Raw genomic sequence first — 19,595 nt, forward strand, 5'->3', positions numbered from 1 at the left:
GTCATCTTTCTAGAAAATGAAGTTTCTACAAATATCCTCATCATCCCATATCAAGACTTTATTTCCAAGAGACACTCAACTGCAGTCTTGCAAGCACATAAGCGAAGCAATAAACTGAAGGTGTACATACAATTTATTATTTCCCAGTGCTGGCTAACTACACGACTGCAGTAGACTGTGCTAACAATACCTAGTACTAATGCAAGGCATTACAACAGCCACAAATCAAGGGTTACACTATTTTTTTTTTCATACTTCCTCCAGCAGAAAAGGGGGGGAACCACCGCATTCATAGAACAAGGATCATAAAGGAGAGGGGGTGAAAAAAAAAAAAAAAAAAGAGCAGAGAGGATTCCAAGTGTGGCAAAAAAAAACACCGACTCATGGCACACGCATGTCCTTCCAAGCTGCATTTCATTCCAGCTTGGCAAATCGATGGAACCGCCGACTAAGTTTGCATCACACAAGAGAGTGCTCCCATGCATACACACACACGCACGCACGTGTCGGCTGGATGCCTCAAAAACTGTACTTCGTAGAAAGGCTGCTAGCTGTAACACTACCAAGGCCGCTTCTCTCTACATCAAAAGGGGACAGATGAGTGTGAAATGGAGGAAAACTCCAATAAATATCGTCACAAGAGAAAAAATGCTATGGTTCCAGAGCAGTTCCTTCTGGGGGGGAGGGAGAGCAAAGAAGCAAGATATACATAAACAAAAGTAAACAGTGCCTCTGCAGGACAGATGCCCTGCACCGAAGAGGGGACACACACAGAAGGAGAAGAAAAATCGAACCATCTCGAATGCCACAAAATAAATACACTTATACACACGCTCTGCGCAACGCACAATTATACGCTCTCGTAGCTTGATGTACCTCTGACGCACACATACATGGCTGTGTGTGTGTGTGTGTGTGTGTGAATATACATGACTATGTGGAAACAAGTAAAAATGAGCAAGGTAAATGTGTGTGTGTGGGAGGGGTGTGTGCAAACATTTTCACTTTGGCTGGTGGTAACGTGCACTGTAACACAGCATGCGAGAGAGAGCATAAAGTAAGGCCATGAATGTGTGTTATACAAACAAAAGCTTGCTGTGTGATGTTCAACCGTTTCCCTTCTCAGACACTAAGCTCAATTCGTCCTGCTCTTTGTTGCTACAATAGTGCAAGGCGTTAACGTCCGTAAAAAGGTGGGTAACCCTACCTCGTAGCTGTCCGGCTGTACACGTCTTTTTTTTTTGCCCTCGAGATTTTCTCACTCCCTCGAGGTGCTCCAAGCTCAATCGGACATTACGAGCAGAATTTAAGCTGTCACCGACAGCTCCAGCGTGCAGTACCATGCCCCAAAAATGATGAGATTTCAGAAAGCCCAAGAAGCACAGTTGTAGACTCGCTTATGTACATGTTACCTGAAGTAAAGCGCACACAATCGCTCCCCCAGACCTATGCGAAATACTCACTGAATTCTGCAGGTTATCGTACACCTAGCGTAATTTTAGTTATAGATTTGAAAGTTTGAATCGGATAATGGAGATACTTTTTTTGTGTGTGTGAGATTATCGAGATTACATCGTGTGTAACAGGGTGTGTATGAGAATTCTGGTTGTCGTGCCAGTTAATTGTGTGAGGCCGGGGACAACAGGAGAATGTGTGGAGGCGATTTGCATCAAAAGCAGAACCAGTCAGTCCATGCACAGGCTACCACAGAGTGAAAAATGACAATGCACATCACAAAAGGACAACTTTGTTCAGCACTAAGTTCTGCAAGCTACCTCTCTAAGACCTTTGCACTTTATTTTATTTCGACACTGCACTGCCACTAAAGCGTTCCTCAACAAGGTACAGGGTTTGTAAGATACAGCATTTATTAGTAAAAGCACAGTGAAAAGTCTGAAAAAAAAGTTCACACAAAAATGTTCACAACAGCACTTCTTACAACCATAAAACCTCGGGGAGGAGGAGTGTCCCATTCCAAAAATTTGCTTTCCAACAGCTCAGCCTTCAAGAAAAAAAAAAGAAGAGTGCAAGAGAATGTGGCATACCAAGCAACACAATTTGGTCCTGACTCCATGCTGGCTACTCACAAACATTCTGAAAGGTGACACCAATGCGTATGGGTTCCTGAGGAAGCTTTTTGTCTCGGAGAAGGATCTACAATAGCGCACTTGTTTATGTACATAGACCCGCACGGCTGAAGGCCAGCCTGGGTCAAACATGAGGGATAAAATGTCAATCGAGCCAGTCATGGCTAAATTCTCCCAGTCTTGCGCCACAGTGCATGTTGCGATGTTTTTGCAGCAGAGGTGTGCTCGTTGATTCATTAAGAATTCCACGTGTCAGTGACCCCCGTGTCAAATCTCGGGGGACTTTGAAAGTGTTCCATCAAATACTAGGCAACTGTTGGAAAACTGGATGCAAAGTGTAAAGTTACACAGGTAAAGCCAGATCTACTGAAGGCCCGCTGTCCGGCTTTGTCGTATTTATTCAAATACAGGGTTCCTTTTTAGTTCCTGCACACCCGATTCTTGAAAACGTGAAGGTTGTTCCACTTCCTAGTTGGCACTGATTTTCAGGGGGCATACACTCTCGTCACCACCATAGCTCCCACCATGATACAGTACGTGCACTACCTAACCTGAACATTTTCCACTTTCACTTTAAAAAGTCTGCCACCCAGTATTTGAATGAATATGCTATTTCTGCATTCCATATGGGTATGTGCTAGTACATATACACAGATATACATATATGTATATACAAACACTTCCGGGTTTATTACGGTTGCATGTGTGTGCATGTGCACGTGTGTGTGTGTGCTTAAAAAAATTACGTCGTGACATGACAAACAGCTGAACAGACGTTTGGCAGGAAAAGTGGAGAAGAAAGCGTCGGTGCTGCGGGGGTCATCGGAAGAGAGACTCTGCTTAGCTATGCATAAAAAGAGAGTTCCTATTAGAAAAAAAAAATAAAAATGAAGTCCACACGCAAACATATGCACACACATTCATGTACAATGGGAGAAGCTGTAAAACGGCTCTGCCTTCCTTTGCCTCAGTCACAAGGCATTCATTTGAGACACTGCAGCTCTTCCTTCCTGCGCCGTTTATCCCACCCATCATGCCCACACAACATTTCTGCGACACGAACAGTCTAAAAATGGCCATGAACACCTTCTGCTGCACATTATCAATATTGCACACCCTGACGTTTATGCCTGTTGTGGAGAGATGCATCTTCTGTCCTACCCACAAGCTGCTCTCTACAGCTCTAGTGCGACGGGACAGGAGAAACTCAGCGAAACCGAGATGAAGAATCTGTATCACAGTACGGCAAATGTTGCGCTACGGCTCAAGACAGACGAAAATGGTGAAAGTCGCCTTAAATTTTGCTGCCTAACAGAGCAGTGTTTGCAGACACCTGTCGTTATGGTGGCACCGTCTCGTCAGCGCTCGTTTCGTACAAGCAGTGGGCATCTAGAGCTACGTCCACGCTAATCTTGCCATACAGAGAGAGAGAAAGAGAGAGCACGGTTCATGAAAAAAAATTTATGAAAACGACGGCAGAGCTTGCCAAGATGTATCTGGTTACCGAGTATAAACTAGAACGCTTGCACCGGTGCTTGTCAGTCAGTTATATATTTTTAAAAAGTCAGTAAACTGTGTCATTTGCTGAACATACCAACTATATAGCAATATATTTAGCTACAACTGTTTTGCTTCTCAGTCATGAGGTGATAGCACAATGATTTGCGCCATCTACTTTACACAGCGTCACCATGGAAACAGGACACAGTTTTCCCTCCTTTTCTTTGCGGACGTGATAAATGTGCTGTTGCTACTTATTGAGAGTTCAGAAGCACAAAAACTAGTGCCAGGGTGAGGAAGATGATGCAGTCTGGTGTGTACTCAACACTTGTATGCTTGCCCATTTGATGCACACCGTTGTCAATCCCTGCAGCACGTGGGCCATGTCATCCGCTTTTTGATGAGAACAGAAGGACAACCAGCTTAGCCTACATCTTCCTTCTCCCCACAAGTCCCTATAATTAGCTTGCGTCTTACCCAAATTCTGCCCAACCCTGGCCCTTTGCAAAGCTATACACCATCGGCAGAATGTACGGCAAGACTTAAGATTCCAAGGCTAAATGCAAACAAACGGAGCCACTTGACAGGTAAACGGAATAGGACGTTTGTTTCCATATGTATATATATATGGGCATCTCTTTGTTCAATTGAGCTACGTACGCACTGACCCAGTTTGCATTCAGCCTCGAGATCACCGCCAAAGTTTCCACATTAATTTGTCCAAACTTTCTAGTTGTATGCAAAGAATGACACCACATAAACCTGCTGCTCCGGCAAGACAATACAAACCATTGTTGTCTTTCCTCCCCACTATCTCAAACACACGCACACACACGCACGCAGAGTGGGATGTGCTGCAAAGTTCTGCTGCATATTTCTTTTTTTCCCCACTGCCAACAGAGAGCCTCACATGAGCGGGAGCCTCACGCTGTTGCCGCAGACGACGACGATGCCTCGGCGCCCGCCATGCTGCTCGATGAGATGTCGGGTGGTGATGCGGCTCCGATGGCTCCACCCTTCGACTGCGATGACGACGATGAAGAGCCATCTGGGCTTGCAACCACCGAACCGCCGGATGCACGGGCGTGTGGAGGGATCAGTATCGAGTTGAGGTGCGGCTGGATGCTCAGTTCTGCTCAGTGGGGGGTGGGGGCAGAGGTAAAAGAAAGGAATCATCAAGGGTGATGCATCCTTAGGGTTCTTTGTTTTTGGGTTAAACCCAATTTTCCACTATAGTTCCCCCCAACCCAACAAGTTTTCGAGAGTTCTCGTAAAACCCGGTATCTACCAGAAATCTTTGCGGTCCTTCGAGTAGTCGTTCTAGGTAAACCGTAGGAAAAGTGAGTCGTAATATCAGCAAAGGGACCAATTTGTGACAACCTATTTGTCCTCCTTTCATAATCCCCTCCTGCAGGAGTCAAAGACGAGCCTTTATGGAACTCTGGCAAGTGTTTCAACACCGCGGTCACTCACTGCCCAAGTTCCGAGCGGAAATATAAAGATTCTTGTCGCTCGTCCCAGTGTCGCAGCAATTCCCTCCATAACAATACCCCGAAAATTCCCCGATTACATATCAAACAGAGATTCGTAGCGCCCGATTTCTCCCCGAATTCTCATTTGTAAGTAGCACCAGATTTTAACCTCCCGAATTTGAAAAAATCATAAAACCCGAAAACGAAGAGCCCTACGCATCCTTTGCAGCAAGATTTCATTTCTGATGTGAAATACGTCTTTCTACAGCCAGTACGGGGGGTTCCAGGAAACTGAGCGTAACGAGGCTAGGACAGATTTCAAATGCTTAGTGCTACTGGAGCAATAATCGGAAGCACGTCACGATGGTGCCACGTGATAAGGCCGCAGAAGTAAGCGTGATACTTAAATCAACTTATCGCAACTTTGAGATGTTGGCGGTATGTGTAAGCGCATGGGGCAAAAATGATGCTGTTCCACGCTACCGTTTGATCTCCCAAACGATTTCTAAACTGTCTTCATTCTCCCAGCGCCGCGCGTGCCTTCTGCGCTCTCCAGTTCATTCTGTAAAAGCGCACGCCTGACAACACGGGTCCGTGTCGGCGGCATGAAAAAGGACCTCGTGGCCGCTCGTGATGATGTTTGGGTCGTTGACAGTTCCTTCCAGCAGCATGGCAGCGTATATGTGTGCGAGGCACCAGTCAGTGAAGTTGCATGGGTCATGATAACGACACATGGGCAGCGATGATGTGGCTATGTGTTGAGGGTGAACTGAAGGGATGATTCGAATTTTCGTCCAGAAGAGGAGCGTTTTACATTTTATTTACTGCGGCGGAGGACTGGATGCAGGAGATGCGCCCAGCAAAAGGTGACAAGCCTTCGAGCACCGGGAACTGAAATCTGTTCACTGAAAAGTATACAGCGACGAAGGTGCGAGTAGGAAGAGAGGAGGAACTCGTGTTCGTAGCATCTACCCACAATGTTATCGTTGTAGAGAGGAACACGACTGCGGTCTTCCCTTATGAATGCGCAAGCGAGTAGGCTACACACATCCGTCTAACTTATCGCACAGACACACAGTTTGACACACAGTGAAATGGTGAGGGGGCGCGATGTACGAAGGTAGGCACAGGTCCGGTTACAATCCCTACGGTTTGGCAACCTGAGGAAGCTGCCCTCCTCGTGGGCAGTCAGGGCCATAGGTACACGAGTGAAAGAAAAAAAAAATTAAATAAGCATAGCTCCGCGCGTTCACCCTTAACTCACCACTCCAGCTATAACGAGGATATGGAGAAATGGTGCCACGTCACCGATGACGGTATAAGGAGAACTAGTTCTGGTTCGCCGGTCAGTGGGGGGTCAGCGCCTTGTCCCTTTGCCGCCGTAAACCTGTTTTGCCAGTTCTCCCGGATGATTGGGGATAGAAGGAGCCGAAGCATTACCAAGCAAGGAGAAAGGCTTTATCAGAATCCCGAACTGCCGAGTAGCAGACAACATTTCTCTAGGCCAACCAGCGAGCGTTCTTCTTATGGCGTCGGCGCGAGGTTCCAGGCAGATCACAGGCTGGTACTGCTCTTCACCACCGTTGCGCACGGTCACTTTTTGTGGCGTATTTTAAATTCAATTTCTGCAATAATTATGACTCTGTGGTGTGAATTACTTCGCATGGTGCATCTTACTGGCCTCCTTAACAGTTTTATAGGAAGAATCTTACAACACCACAGTGCAGTGTCAACAATTGTGAGCATGTCCTTCTTGTCCCTTTACAGTAATAACTGCCTTGCATCCTGCATGTGCCACATTGCCATGTATGTAATTTTGACATAATATATTTACAAATGATATGCAAAAGAGAAAATAGCTGAAGCTCTTTATAATAATATGTATACATATTTCGTAATGTGTTTATAAGTTAGAGAGCTTCATAACTCCAGGAAGCCTAAAAGCAATTACCTTAAGCAATGACGTTGAGAGACACAAAGAGCTAGAACGATGTCTTGCAAGTCGAAAGTAACGACGATTCATCACTCACAAAAGAGAGAGGCCGTAATAGAAGTAAACAAGTTAAAGTGAGTTTATGGTTAGAGGTGAGCACGGATAAGATTGACAGTATTCGCATGTGCGCTGTACCCGCTCACGTAAGATCCACCACCGCAGCTCTTTAGCATGAAATATGACAACAAATGCCAACCGCTGACGTGAATACTGACAAAATATCTTTCGGAAAATAGCTGTGTTGTATATGCGGCAATATCAGACTGTTTCATCAGCTATTCCACTGTAAACAACGAAAATGGACTGTATTCCATTTGGTATTATATATTCGAAAAATAACTATTCAAACTTGTATTTGCACTGAAAACAAACTTTATCACAGCCTTAATCAAAAGCAAATTTTTCTTCTTTTGTTGTTTGGCACACTGGAATTTGGTTTTGGAACAGATTTATTCATACTGCTGAAGTGCTCCACATGCAGGGACTAGTCTTGTAGAGGTTCTACGGTACAAAAATGTTAAAAGACACCAGTCAAAAAAAATATCGCCGTGAACCTAATGGCTCATTAGAAACACACAGACTGAAGAAGCTCACCCACCCTGCTCAGTGAAGTTAAAAAGAGGTGGCAGATCCCGTCCGTTTGGCAGCCGTGTGCCAGGTTCTCTCAACTCATCAAAGAAGGCATGAGCACATGCCTGCAGTGGTGTGGTGCGCGCCGAAGGTGTGTATTCCAGTAGCCGAGAAACCAGGTCAATAGCTTCAGGAGGTGTACGAGCTCGAAACACCTGGACATGTGAGCAGTGACCACTTTTTACAGACAGTTCCATAAGAATGACCCTCACACACTGAGGGCTGTCTGCACTAGGCAGGAGTGCGTTCAAAGCTGTAGGCATGACAGAGGGTGTATGCTATAACAATGTGTAAGAGAGGACTGGCCAAGTAATTCATCAAATGCATAGTTGTTTCGGTGTATCGCTCGTTGCCACATCTTGTCACTGATGCTGAAACTATGCGGGAATGCACGTGGTCCACCTAAGACTTGTGTTCCCCTTATCTGAAGCCCAACCAATGAGAGCACAGCCTCCGCAAATGGAGAAAGGGGGAAGCTAGAGAGGTGAGTAGTCCCTTGACCTACTTGTATAGCATATTTTACGCGTTCACTTTCATGATGGGGAGCTTACTTTCTGCCAAGGGTGTGCCTTTATCTGTGGGAACTTGAACTCTGTGTAGTTTCGGTTCATTTCACGGATCTGCTCCTTGGTGGGTGTGCCCAGCACTTTGATTATCTCCACTAGCTGGTCCACCCCACTGTCACCTGGAAAGATGGGCTGCCCCAGCAAGAGTTCTGCCAACACACACCCAGCTGACCACACATCTGCAAGAAATTGTCAGTGTTATACTCATCTCATTCGCGTCATTATTAGCACTCTCAGCACAATCACTGTTGTTGAAGGAGTAATGAATTGTCTTGCAAACATCATTAATTACCAGCTTCACTGAACAGATATCTAAACACAGTCGAAAATGCTTTCCCCCATGACCTGGATCACCAGTGAGATGCTTAATGGACCTTTTTCCACAATGGCCTATGTGTATGCGCATGACCTTGAGGCGCTGGAGAGAGTTATCTCCGTCTTCACTAGGTGGCACAGTATGGGGACGACAGAAGTGGGGACCAGTGGGGAGACTGCGCAAACGAGCCCAGCGCGTCGGTCCTACTCCGGACCGGTTTTGGTCCGGTCCACGAGCTACCCACGTGGATTTGTTTTCATGCTTGCTGAGGGTGGTTCGCTGGAGAGCCGCTGGGATAACATGCGTATGTGAAAAAGGTCCACTGCGAGGTGGATCACGCAGTGCCGCCCAAGAAGTTCCATCCAGGAAGGTGCAACAAGTGACATACAAAAAATGGACACATAGAACCTCGCATAGAAGACACATAGAACCTTGCATAAAGGACACATAGAACCTCGCATAGAAGACACATAGAACAGATAGAACCTCGCTAATTCTATCTCGCTTCAGGCAAAATTCTGGTTAAATTGAAGGCTTGCAGCGTTCCCATCTTCACGAGTTGCAATAATTTGAGGAAAACTGACTGGTATCCCGCTTAATTCATTACAGAAGGCCTGTTTCTGTTAATGTAGATGGGTAGAAATCCAGCAAACTGGTAGGGAAGTATGAAGGGAGTTGCCTCAGGACGAGAGCCGCCAATATTTTGAACAGAGACTGTTCTTCTCCTGGGCTTCCTCTGCCCAGAAGAAGAACGGTCTCTGTTCAACATATCGGTGGCTCTCGTCCTGAGGCAACTCCCTTCATGTTTCTGTTAATGGTTTATTGTGTAAGTGTGAGTTTGAGACGCTCGCTGTGCTTCGTAGAAGGGCAAGGCTCAAATTTTTGCATTTTGCTTCTTCATCACAAACTTGAATGTGACATTGTAAAGTTTTTAACTCAACGAGTTACAGGGTCCAGGAGACAAGTCGACGATCGCAAGTTTTCATTTTTGCAACGCACAGCGGTGGACTGGAACAGGTTGCCTGAGGAAACAGTCGTCATTCAAGATTGTCCACACCTGCTAGGACCCACAACTTGGTCTGCAGTATGAATGAATGAATAAATAAATGTTTCCTACCGAACTGCATAATCTACCATCGACTTCCCACCCACGCAACGACGACCTGCCATAAAAACCACGTGCTTATTCTCTTGCCGACTTCCCTCTCCGAGCCAGCAATCAAGCGGCACAACCTCCTCACTGCTCGCGCTTCCTTGCCACCCAGCAAGATCCAACATCCCAGCTGTGCCAACGTATTTCGCAGACGACGTTTTGGTTTGCTTTCGTTTTGCGCTTTTGTTGAGATCGACTTTTTGAGTCCACTTCTTGCTTTTGGGCTGTGGAGACAGCCCGCGGATGAAGTATGAGACAATGACGACGAAATAAAACGTGGCGATCGTCGCAGCCGCGAGATCTGTAAGATGCTGTAAGCTCCTGCCGGCAATGCGAACACAGAACAGGCCTGTGCTGCAACTCTCATCGTTCTGAACCAGCATGCGCAAATGAACAGGGTGACAACGGCGGCGAGGAACCTGCACGTGCGCTGTCGTTTTCGGAACTTCTTTCTTAGGGTTCTTTGTTTTCGGGTTTTATGATTTTTCAAATTCGGGAGGGAAAAATCGGGTGCTATTTACACACGAGAATTCGGGAAGAAATCGGGCGCTATGATGTCTGTTTGATATCTCACCGGGGAATTTTCGGGTGAAACGAAAGGCACATGAAACAAGCCACTGCTGTGACACTGGGACGAGAAACAATAATATTTATATTTCCGCTCGGAACCGGGATACTGAATGACCGCGGATTCAAACACTTGCCCGAGCTCCACAAAAGCTCGTCTTTGACTCCTGCAGGAGGGGATCATAAACGGAGGACAAGTAGGTTGTCATAAATAGCTCTCTTTGCTGATATTATGATTCACTTTTCCGACGGTTTACCGAGAACGACAAGTTGAAGGACCGCATGGATTTCAGGTAGATATCAGGTTTTACCCGAATTCTTGAAAATTTGTTCGGGGGGAAACTATCGTGAAGAATCGGGTTTAACCCGAAAACGAAGCACCCTATTCTTTCTTAGTGCAAGGTCGGAATCAGAATGTTGTACAACATTTTGTATAAGCCAACGGTACACACTGCGATATAATGGACTTTGTATCGCATCTCGATAGAACAGTGACGTGCGATGTCAATTTTGGAAAGCGGCAGACGAAGATAAGTGAATTTTTTTCGGCAAATAAATATTCTTCACCACTATACAGTATTTTACTTCACCATGTACCCAGGTTCGCTTAACTCGAACGCCCGCTTAATTTGAAATTTCTTCGCCGTCCAGACTTCGAGTTCACGAGGTTTTACTGTAGTATTCTGCTGGCAATATGACCTATCCGCACAAGTAGAAATGTGACAGGAGCCTTCTATGATGTTACTTTGTGGCGCTTGAATAACCTCGGGAAAGGGCTAAGAGAATGAAGTCTGCGGCAGCAGGACTAAACTACTTCCGCACAGATGCTGCAGGGTCAGTGCAGCAACTTTCCCCATAGAGTGGCATACCTTAGTACAGTAGCCGACCGATTCTTCGGACTTGACGGTGACCCGAAAAATGTCCCAATAATAGAGCAGTCCGAAAAACCTGACGATCACTAAATTCAACCTATTTTCACAACAGCTGCACCAAAGAAGAACTGTGCGCTGTGTATCACGATACCATTTATACAGTAAACTACTGATAACTCAAACTCCAATATCCAGAGCAGTCTGTTTGACTTATGCAGTATTTTGACTTATGCAATCTTGCACAAATATGCAGTCAGTATCTCTGTTTTTCGAACAGATAACTGAGAATGAGGTAAAAGGACTTTAGAAAATAACACAAAATCGGTGCTTTATTGTACCTATATTACACGGTATGACTAGACATGGTAGGCAAAACTGAGCCTTGTCTTACTGCTTCACAGAACAGTTGTGTGACAACCTTAAAAATAATCAGGCGTTGTAATTGGTGTTGACATCTTCGCCTTCTAAAGGCAGACACAACTATGTCCAGTTTCCTGCATCCACACTACCCGCACATGTCTTGGCAACTAGCGTTCATGCCGTTCTTTTAATGCCGTCACGGGCCTTTGCCTGTCTTGCTTTGGCTCCGTGTTGGATTATTTCGGCTCTTTTGGCCAGAAGGCAGCGTTACGACCCAATCCGATCCAAAGCCGAATGCGAGTGGTTCAGATGCAAAATGGCAGTGGCGGACTGTCGTTTTCGATTTAAAAGTATGAAAAATGTGCTACGGGACCGGCTTTTTGTTTGTGGTACGCGTCATTTCGAGTTATGAGAGTTCGACCAAAGCGTAGGTTATTTGCCAAGCGGGAATACGGCATGTGCACGGTGCATCTGAATTGGTTGGAGTTAGAATTGAATTTCTATTAAAACGTTTTCGACTTAAACGAAGGTTACTGTACATGCATTTCTGCTAGCGTCATAGGTCCGTCACGCATACTTGATGATAGTGACAACACGTTCACCATGCCTGCAGTCGACGGTTGTGGATGGTCAGGGCAATCGCCTGCAGAGTTCAACTCACTTTCCTAGTGCACAGCTTACCGAACAGACGTGCCCCGAAAGCTGATGCACAGCGACAGGGTGCACAAACAGAAACTCGGGAGAGCGTCCCAACGCACGGCTCCCAGAAGCGCTGGCGCCGAAAGCCTTTCGTCACCTAGAGCTGCGGTTCAGAAGTTTTAGAGAAGTCTCGCTTAGGATTCCAATTACCAATCTAATCAAAGTGAGCAATCCAAAATGATGGCTTTGAAGTTGGCCGTGTAGTGCCAAAAATAGTGATGCTGGTGCTTCTCCACAAGCGTTTTGGTCCAAAAAAATCGAGCATTCGGACTTCGATCTGTCCGGAAAAACAGTCTCAAAATGTATTAATCCGATGGTGAAGGTCACCATTCCCCATGGAAGTCCGAAAAATCGGTCGGCTACTGTACTCCTAAAGCAGCACTCCACCACGTAGCATAGTGAAGGACAACAATTACGAAGAATGATACCGTTGTCACTACTGATCTGTGGAAGGTGTGGCGCATACAACTTTTTGTGACAATTAACGGAGCTGCATAAGTGTCACAAAGAGGCGTACGCCTCCAGTTTTTAACCAGTCATGGGACAGAACAATGTCATTCGGGGTGGTGGTTGGCTGCTTGGCTTGTCGGTGTGCTATGCAGTGAAGTCCTGTTTTAAGAGTGTGGCTGCAAACCCCACAGAAGCAAAAAAATTCTGTATTGCTTTTTGGGGTACGTCCCTCGAACTGCATCACATATCTTGTTTTACTATGGGTGGTCCATCTCCGAATGTTACCCCTACATTCAACATTCCTTTATATCCCCCTGTTCACAAAGCAAGCGCTGGATTTGACACAAAACTTGTCTTTTAGTATGTACTGTCGGCACATACACTTACGTAACCAGCACACTTGTCAGAACCGGGACAGTCTAAATCCCTTACCAATCATGGTGGTGTAGTCAGTCGCTCCAAATATGAGCTCTGGGGCCCTGTAGTACCTCGAGCAGATGTAAGAGACATTCGGTTCCCCCTTTATAAGAAGTTTTGCACTGCAAAAAGAGGCACAGACTATTACTACAAAAGAAAAAGAAACAAAAAATAAGCTGATACACTATGATTACAGTAATATTTTTGTTGTTATTGCTTATAATCCTCTTCTATCTACATACACCACCAATTTCAGGGTAGCCCACTCATCCACCCCAACAGAGCTCCCCAAAAGAACAAAGGCTGTTCACCTTAATCCTCCGAACCAGAGTTCTGGTATCCTTAACCGGTCACCTCTGATCGCTCTAGAGTGCTCTTGCGAGACACTTTGTGCCCGGCTCGTCGAAAACAAAGTGCTCTAATCGCATTATGCGAGTCCTTTTTGAGCACTTGCCTCTGACTTAGAGCATGCTCGTCTGCCCTGTCAGAGTAGCTGTCAGAGTTCCAAGATTTGGCAGGGCTCCAGTCACACAACTGTGGGTGCTTCCACTGAGAAGACTTAAAAGTCCCTGTGTTTGTACTAGCATGGTTGATTTTGCATAAAGCTCCTCCATTTTGACATCGGCGGAAAACCGGAAGTCGTGTTCAGTTACGCATCCATCATCTCGATGCTCCAAGGTGGCTGATGTGTTCCGCTTAGAGCCGTACACGGGACTGGGCCTGGCCGGGCTTGTTATTGGCTATGTGCTCCCGGCCGGGTCGGGCCCGGGCAGACAAATATGTTTCTGAGAGTCAGGTTCGACAGGGTCAGCTAATTCTATGCAATGGAGGACGATTACTTCATATCATCATGTGCTTGCGTCATTCCTGTGCATGTATTTGTAAAAACTAGCAAGGGACACTGCATTATGCATATGATTCGACCCTCTATAACATTCTGAAAGCCACTTTACATTGCTTCAGACTGGGAGGAGTTTGTCGGCAGCATCCTCTACCTCCACAAAAACTTGCTAGTGTAACGGTAACGATTTTGCCCGTTTTTGTGCGTTTTTGTGCGTCCGATTTTGTGCGTTCTGGATTTAATTTGGTCTCGTGCTGTTGTGTTGTTAATATGCCGAGAGTTCCTGTATGTTTGTGCCTGTGTCTTCTATTCTTATAAATTTACTTGAAAATTTGTTTCATAAGTGCTAGAAATGTGTACGTCATGGCTGGGAATACTAGGCCGGGCTCTATTCGCCAAGACACCTGGCCTGGCTGGGCCACATAAAAACGTGAAGGCCTGGGCCGGTCCGGGCCATTTTTCAATGCACCAAGGTCGGGTCGAATCGGGTCGGGTCTGGTCGGGTCGGGTGCGGAAATGTCAACCCGCGCAAGGCTCTAGTTCTGCTTGAGCAAGATCCCTTCGGCACAGATTTAGACTGAGAGCCGTACTTACAACTCCAGCTCAGACATAGGTAAGACCAGCTGAAGATACCATTAGGATCATTCCATCTAGATACCTCCTCTAACACGTCCCTCTCAAACCCTTTAAGTACAGCGCCAGAGATGAGGGCAGTGCCCAGCAGAAGGGCAGTGTGCTGCTTAATTAGACCCTGAAGTTTTCGGTTTTTATTTTTTTCCAAATTCGGGGGGTAAAATTCAGGTCAATCACTTGATGTCGAAAATTCATGCAAATTCGGGCGGAAAAATTACCATCAGACTGAATTTGGGGATAAATCGGGCTCTACTGTCGAACAAACGTTCGTTGTACAGCCTATCCAGAGTATCAGACGTTGAGATCAACAGTGTATTTTGTGAAATATTAGTAAGTCATTGCCGTGAGGTGCCTAGCTTAGGTGCAGTTTTGCGGGTACAAATCGGGTTAAACCCTAAACCGGTGAACCTCGATTCGGGGTGCAAATTCGGGGAAAAATCAGGTTTAACCCCAAAACTTCAGGGTCTATGCTTAATATATCGGCGGCATCGAGCATTTTTCTTTACTATAACGCTCATCCGAGGCACCTCGTTACATACCTGCCAAAGTCGCAGAGCTTAAGGACTCCTGTCTCAGGGTCGAGCAGGAGGTTCTGAGGTTTTATGTCTCTGTGACAAATCCCTAAGGAATGGATGTATGCTAGGCTCCGGAAGAGTTGATACATATACAGCTGTAATGTGCAGAGAAATGGTAACACACGCAAAATCTTGCACGATTAACGGACCTTAAAATATGCAGGTACTACTCACCTTTATGAACGATATTGGTATAGTCTGTTTAGATTTGCTATAATGCCTTGCTACTCTGTACACAGTCTCCGGGATGAACTCTAAAACAAGATTCAGGTAGACTTCGTCCTTCTGTAAACGAGAGGCGGAAGTTACTCAGAAGGCAGCACAATGTAAATCTTCTGTTCCTCGCCTCGGTCATACGAGGGGTGTTCACGTCAAACCGGAACTTTCTAAGTCTCCTGAGTGTACAAATGGCTCCCGCTACTACTTTTTCATCATTTTCACACGCGACAGGCCTCCGCATTCACGACGCAGTGGTCCGAAGTTAGTGCAAAACAGAAGACACGTGCTAGACAAGATGGCCGACAACGAGGTGAGCGCGCACGTCGAACAGCGGATTGTCGTGAAGTTTCTCGTGAATGAAGGCGTAAAGTCATCTGAAATTCACAGAAGACTTCAGGCTCAGTATGGCCACGATACACTTATCCGCAGCAAAGCGTTTGAGTGGTGCAAACGGTTCCGAGACTGCCGTACATCGGTGCAGGACGATCCCAGCCGGGGCGGCTCAGAGTCCAGTGTCAGAGTTCCTGAGAACATCCAACTTGTGGAGCACCTGATCCTCAAGGACCGACGGATAACATGTCTCGAACTGGCTCAAAAGACGGACCTTTCTGCGGGAACGTTGAACACTATCATTCATGAACACCTCCAGTTCCAGAAAGCCGGGCCTCATCACCAAAGGAGTCCTCCTCCTACAGGACAATGCACGCCCGCATCCCGCGCATCTCACGACACGCACCTTACAGGAACTTGGCTGGGAGTTGCTCCCACATCCCCCTTACAGTCCAGACCTCGCCCCCAGTGATTTCCATATCTCTTCGGGCCACTGAAGGTGTTCCTTGGGGGCCGCCACTTCAGCTGTGACGACGAGGTCAAGAATGCCGTCCGATCATGGCTGCTACGCGTCGGTAAGGATTTCTACACTGCTGGCATCCAAGGCCTCGTGAAACGCTGGGACAAGCGCATTAGTGCAGCTGAAGATTACGTTGAAAAATAAAACTACTTTCTCGCCTGTGAGATCATCTTACTTTTGCGAAAAATGAAAAGTCCCGGTTTGACTTGAACGGCCCTCGTATTTAGAGAGATTATGCAGAATAATAAATTTGGCAGCCCCTTGGCCATTCAGTGCAAATGTCTCAGGTGCAGTATGTGTTCTATGGAGGGAGGAATCACACAAACAATACAACATAAAGCATGTAGTCTGGTGTGGTGTCACAGCTCTCCTGTCTCTATGGCTTGCCTCATGGCAATTTCATTCAGATCCAGGGAGAGCCATCCCCTTTGGGTCTCAGATTTTCTCTATTACTTTTTATGAGTTACCCCCACCTGTGGCACAAACATCGCCATTGGCGGCAGAGCGTATGAGGAGCTGCAGGAGCTACTGAGATACCAAAAACACCGACAGAAGACAGGAAATCAGTGAGATGGAGATAGAACAGTGTTGGTTGCCTGTGGTAGCCCACCCCAAAGATGGATCAAACATTTTGGGCATTTTGAGCCACACTAAAGCTGCTTCATGTATGTCCACTGGTCGGCGCATAAATCGAGAAGTGCAGTGACAAGTTGCCAGATTTTGCTAACACTGAACTTGATCCATGCATGCTCTGCCGAGACTATCACTGCCAAGTGGCAAGAACCTGCTTTGCCATTCAATATTCAGTCTACGAGAAATTGTCCCAACTGCCTGTGTGAGGTTGTTATAACACTGTTTGGCAATTATTTTTCACTTTGCATGGCCACCCACTGCACAAAATGACTTAACTATGACCCGTTTCAACATCAAGACGCCATCATGGCACCAGTATGCCACCATTTTTTAGAGTAAAGTATTGGTGGATTTCACGTATGTCATATGCAGAGAGAACCTTCACAAGATATTTTTACAGTGCGAATCTTTTGCGTGTCTATTTTGCTAGACACAGCAAGCATTTGATACAACATGTAAAATAACTTTTCACAGTGTAAACAGCATAAGTCTCAGTTTTGATAATGTATGGGCAGTATTGACACATCTGAGGTGTCGTACGGATGCCTGTACACAACCACTGACATCTCAAGATATGTGGCAGCAGATTGTATGAAAGACTTATTCCGATACTAGACAACATCAGGATTTACAACCGAGATAGTTCTTATCTCCTTGCACGTGTCTGAACACGAATTAGGACACATAAATAAGAACACAACTTGCCTTGTCACCACTGGAGTAAAAGAAGTACTTCAACTTCACTATATTACAATGATCTAGCCTCCTCATGATTTGAAGTTCACGGTTCTGAAAAGATGAACAGGACGAAAGAGGTTTTGTTAAGTACTATGTTACAAAAATATGATACAGAACGCAGCAGCAAGTGAGGTGCTCACCTTGAATCGCTTGTCCTGCAGCACTTTTTTAATGGCAACCAGCTCCCCGGTATCGAGGAGGCGCGCCTGGTAAACCACTCCAAAGGAGCCATTGCCAATCACCTTGGTGTCTGCATAAGACACCTCTTGTGGCCGATCAGGGCCCTGACCTGGCGTTGCCAACACCGCCGTAACCTTGCTGCCATCCTTGCCTATGGCACAAACACATCGAAGGGGGTCACTTTCACGTTCCAACCAAGTGTCAACGAGCACATTCATGCGTGCCATGGAGGTACAACTTGATCTCATTCATAAAAATGCAGGGCGATATTCATCACAGTGCTTTCAAATTAGCAGTGAACAGAATGAGCACTAAACAATAGCCTCAAACCATCTGGATGTGGACTGTTTACAGAATGATTGTTGATCAATCACAGGGCACTGAACATCTGCCAACAAGCGCCTGTGATGCAATGAAGGCGTTGGAGACTGCCAGGAACATCAAACGTAAAAACAGTGAAGGTTGACTGACCAAGTTTTAGGAGCCACAGGCACGTTGACATGTATATGACGGTAGAAGGTTTTTATACGCGCCGTTAAATAAATTTGTTCTGGGATGTCCATTGCGGTTACGTGTTTGCGAATAAGCATGGCATCCCTCAGACTATGCAAAGGTATGCATACACATACTTTAATGGATGTGTATTCCCCCCCCCCATCATATTTTCTCTCTACATTACCCGAATACACATGTGCTCTATTTGTGTATACATGCATTAGGACAAGTACTTGCAATGCTTAAAGAAGCGGTGAAGAATTTTTTTGTTTCCAGGTCTTCACACTGATGCCCGTTTTCCAGCTCGGGTTCAGTCTAATGACGGAAGCCTTCATATAGTTAATGTGCGGCTAATCAACTTTGAGTGATGGACAAAGACATACATCTGGCGTCTCAAACGTGGATGATGTCAGAGCTGTTTAACAGTTGATGAGTTAACAACGCCAGTTTCATTTTGATAGGTGTCACTGCTTTCGTTCTGGACAAGTGGAAAATGTACTAGGATGGCGCGTCATTAATGTTTCATTCGGGTATTCGGGTTTGGGGTACCGCACGTGCGTCATTTTCAGGCACATAACTGTTGTTGTTACTAGTCTTCTTTTCTTTTTCTGAAGCCCCGACACTCAATGTCACCTCTAGCAGATAATAAACTCGTGAAATTCTGACACACGTGCATTTCATAGGTTTCCAATCAGACAGCGACACAGCACGTAAGTAATCACGTGACCTCCAAGAAATGAGTTTTTGTACACTCTCAGGTGTAAATTCCTGAAACTTTTCTTATTCAACAAAAAATAATAACGAAGGAATGAGAGAGAAACTATTTAATACGTGAGCTTTCGGGCAGAGCCTGCCCTGCCCTTCTGCAGACAAAAGAAGCATTTAAAACATTGCTTATATAAGGAGTGGGATCGGTAGGAGAAGGAACCAAAGAATGAGAGGAGCAACACAAGGATGAAAAGTTGTTGTTCTTTGTGATTCCATCCTTGCTTTGCTTCTCTCATTCTTTGGTTCCTTCTCTCACCGATCCCACTCCTTATATAAGCAATGTTTTAAATGCTTCTTTTGTCTGCAGAAGGGCAGGCTCTGCCCAAAAGCTCACATATTAAATAGTTACTCTGACTTTGCGCTTCATTCTTTCGATATTTTCTTTCTTGCTATTTCAACAAGCTGTACTATGTATTATTGTACCCTCTTGGTCTCAATAAAAAATAAATAAACAGTACTCTTTTTACCACATAAAATGTTACAAAATATGGCTAATTCTGTCTGAAAAGCATCATCTACATAGTTGAAATTTTCAGTATTTTCTCAACTCATCAACATCTCAAACAGTCTTTTTTTTTCCG

General features: G+C 45.7%; 1 protein-coding gene across 5 annotated transcripts in view; it reads right to left on the reverse strand.

The window, feature by feature from the left end:
* Nucleotides 1-37: 37 nt before the first annotated feature.
* LOC135374823 (glycogen synthase kinase-3 beta-like) overlaps nt 38-19,595 on the reverse strand; it is a 28,207-nt gene continuing 8,649 nt past the window's right edge. For 4 of the 5 annotated variants that reach the window (XM_064607752.1, XM_064607754.1, XM_064607753.1 and 1 more), the window contains 8 exons: nt 17,712-17,902; nt 17,539-17,622; nt 15,306-15,416; nt 15,096-15,226; nt 13,098-13,204; nt 8,234-8,427; nt 7,651-7,837; nt 38-4,719 (listed from right to left, as the gene is read on the reverse strand). In XM_064607752.1, the coding sequence (XP_064463822.1) occupies nt 4,511-4,719; nt 7,651-7,837; nt 8,234-8,427; nt 13,098-13,204; nt 15,096-15,226; nt 15,306-15,416; nt 17,539-17,622; nt 17,712-17,902 (1,214 nt within the window). In that variant the 3' untranslated portion in view covers nt 38-4,510. Of the gene's footprint in view, nt 4,720-7,401; nt 7,554-7,650; nt 7,838-8,233; nt 8,428-13,097; nt 13,205-15,095; nt 15,227-15,305; nt 15,417-17,538; nt 17,623-17,711; nt 17,903-19,595 lie in introns of those variants that run through there. The other variant, XM_064607756.1, reaches the window with a different exon arrangement.

Source organism: Ornithodoros turicata, unplaced genomic scaffold, assembly GCF_037126465.1.
Source record: "Ornithodoros turicata isolate Travis unplaced genomic scaffold, ASM3712646v1 ctg00000746.1, whole genome shotgun sequence".
In the NCBI taxonomy this organism is placed as follows: domain Eukaryota; kingdom Metazoa; phylum Arthropoda; class Arachnida; order Ixodida; family Argasidae; genus Ornithodoros; species Ornithodoros turicata.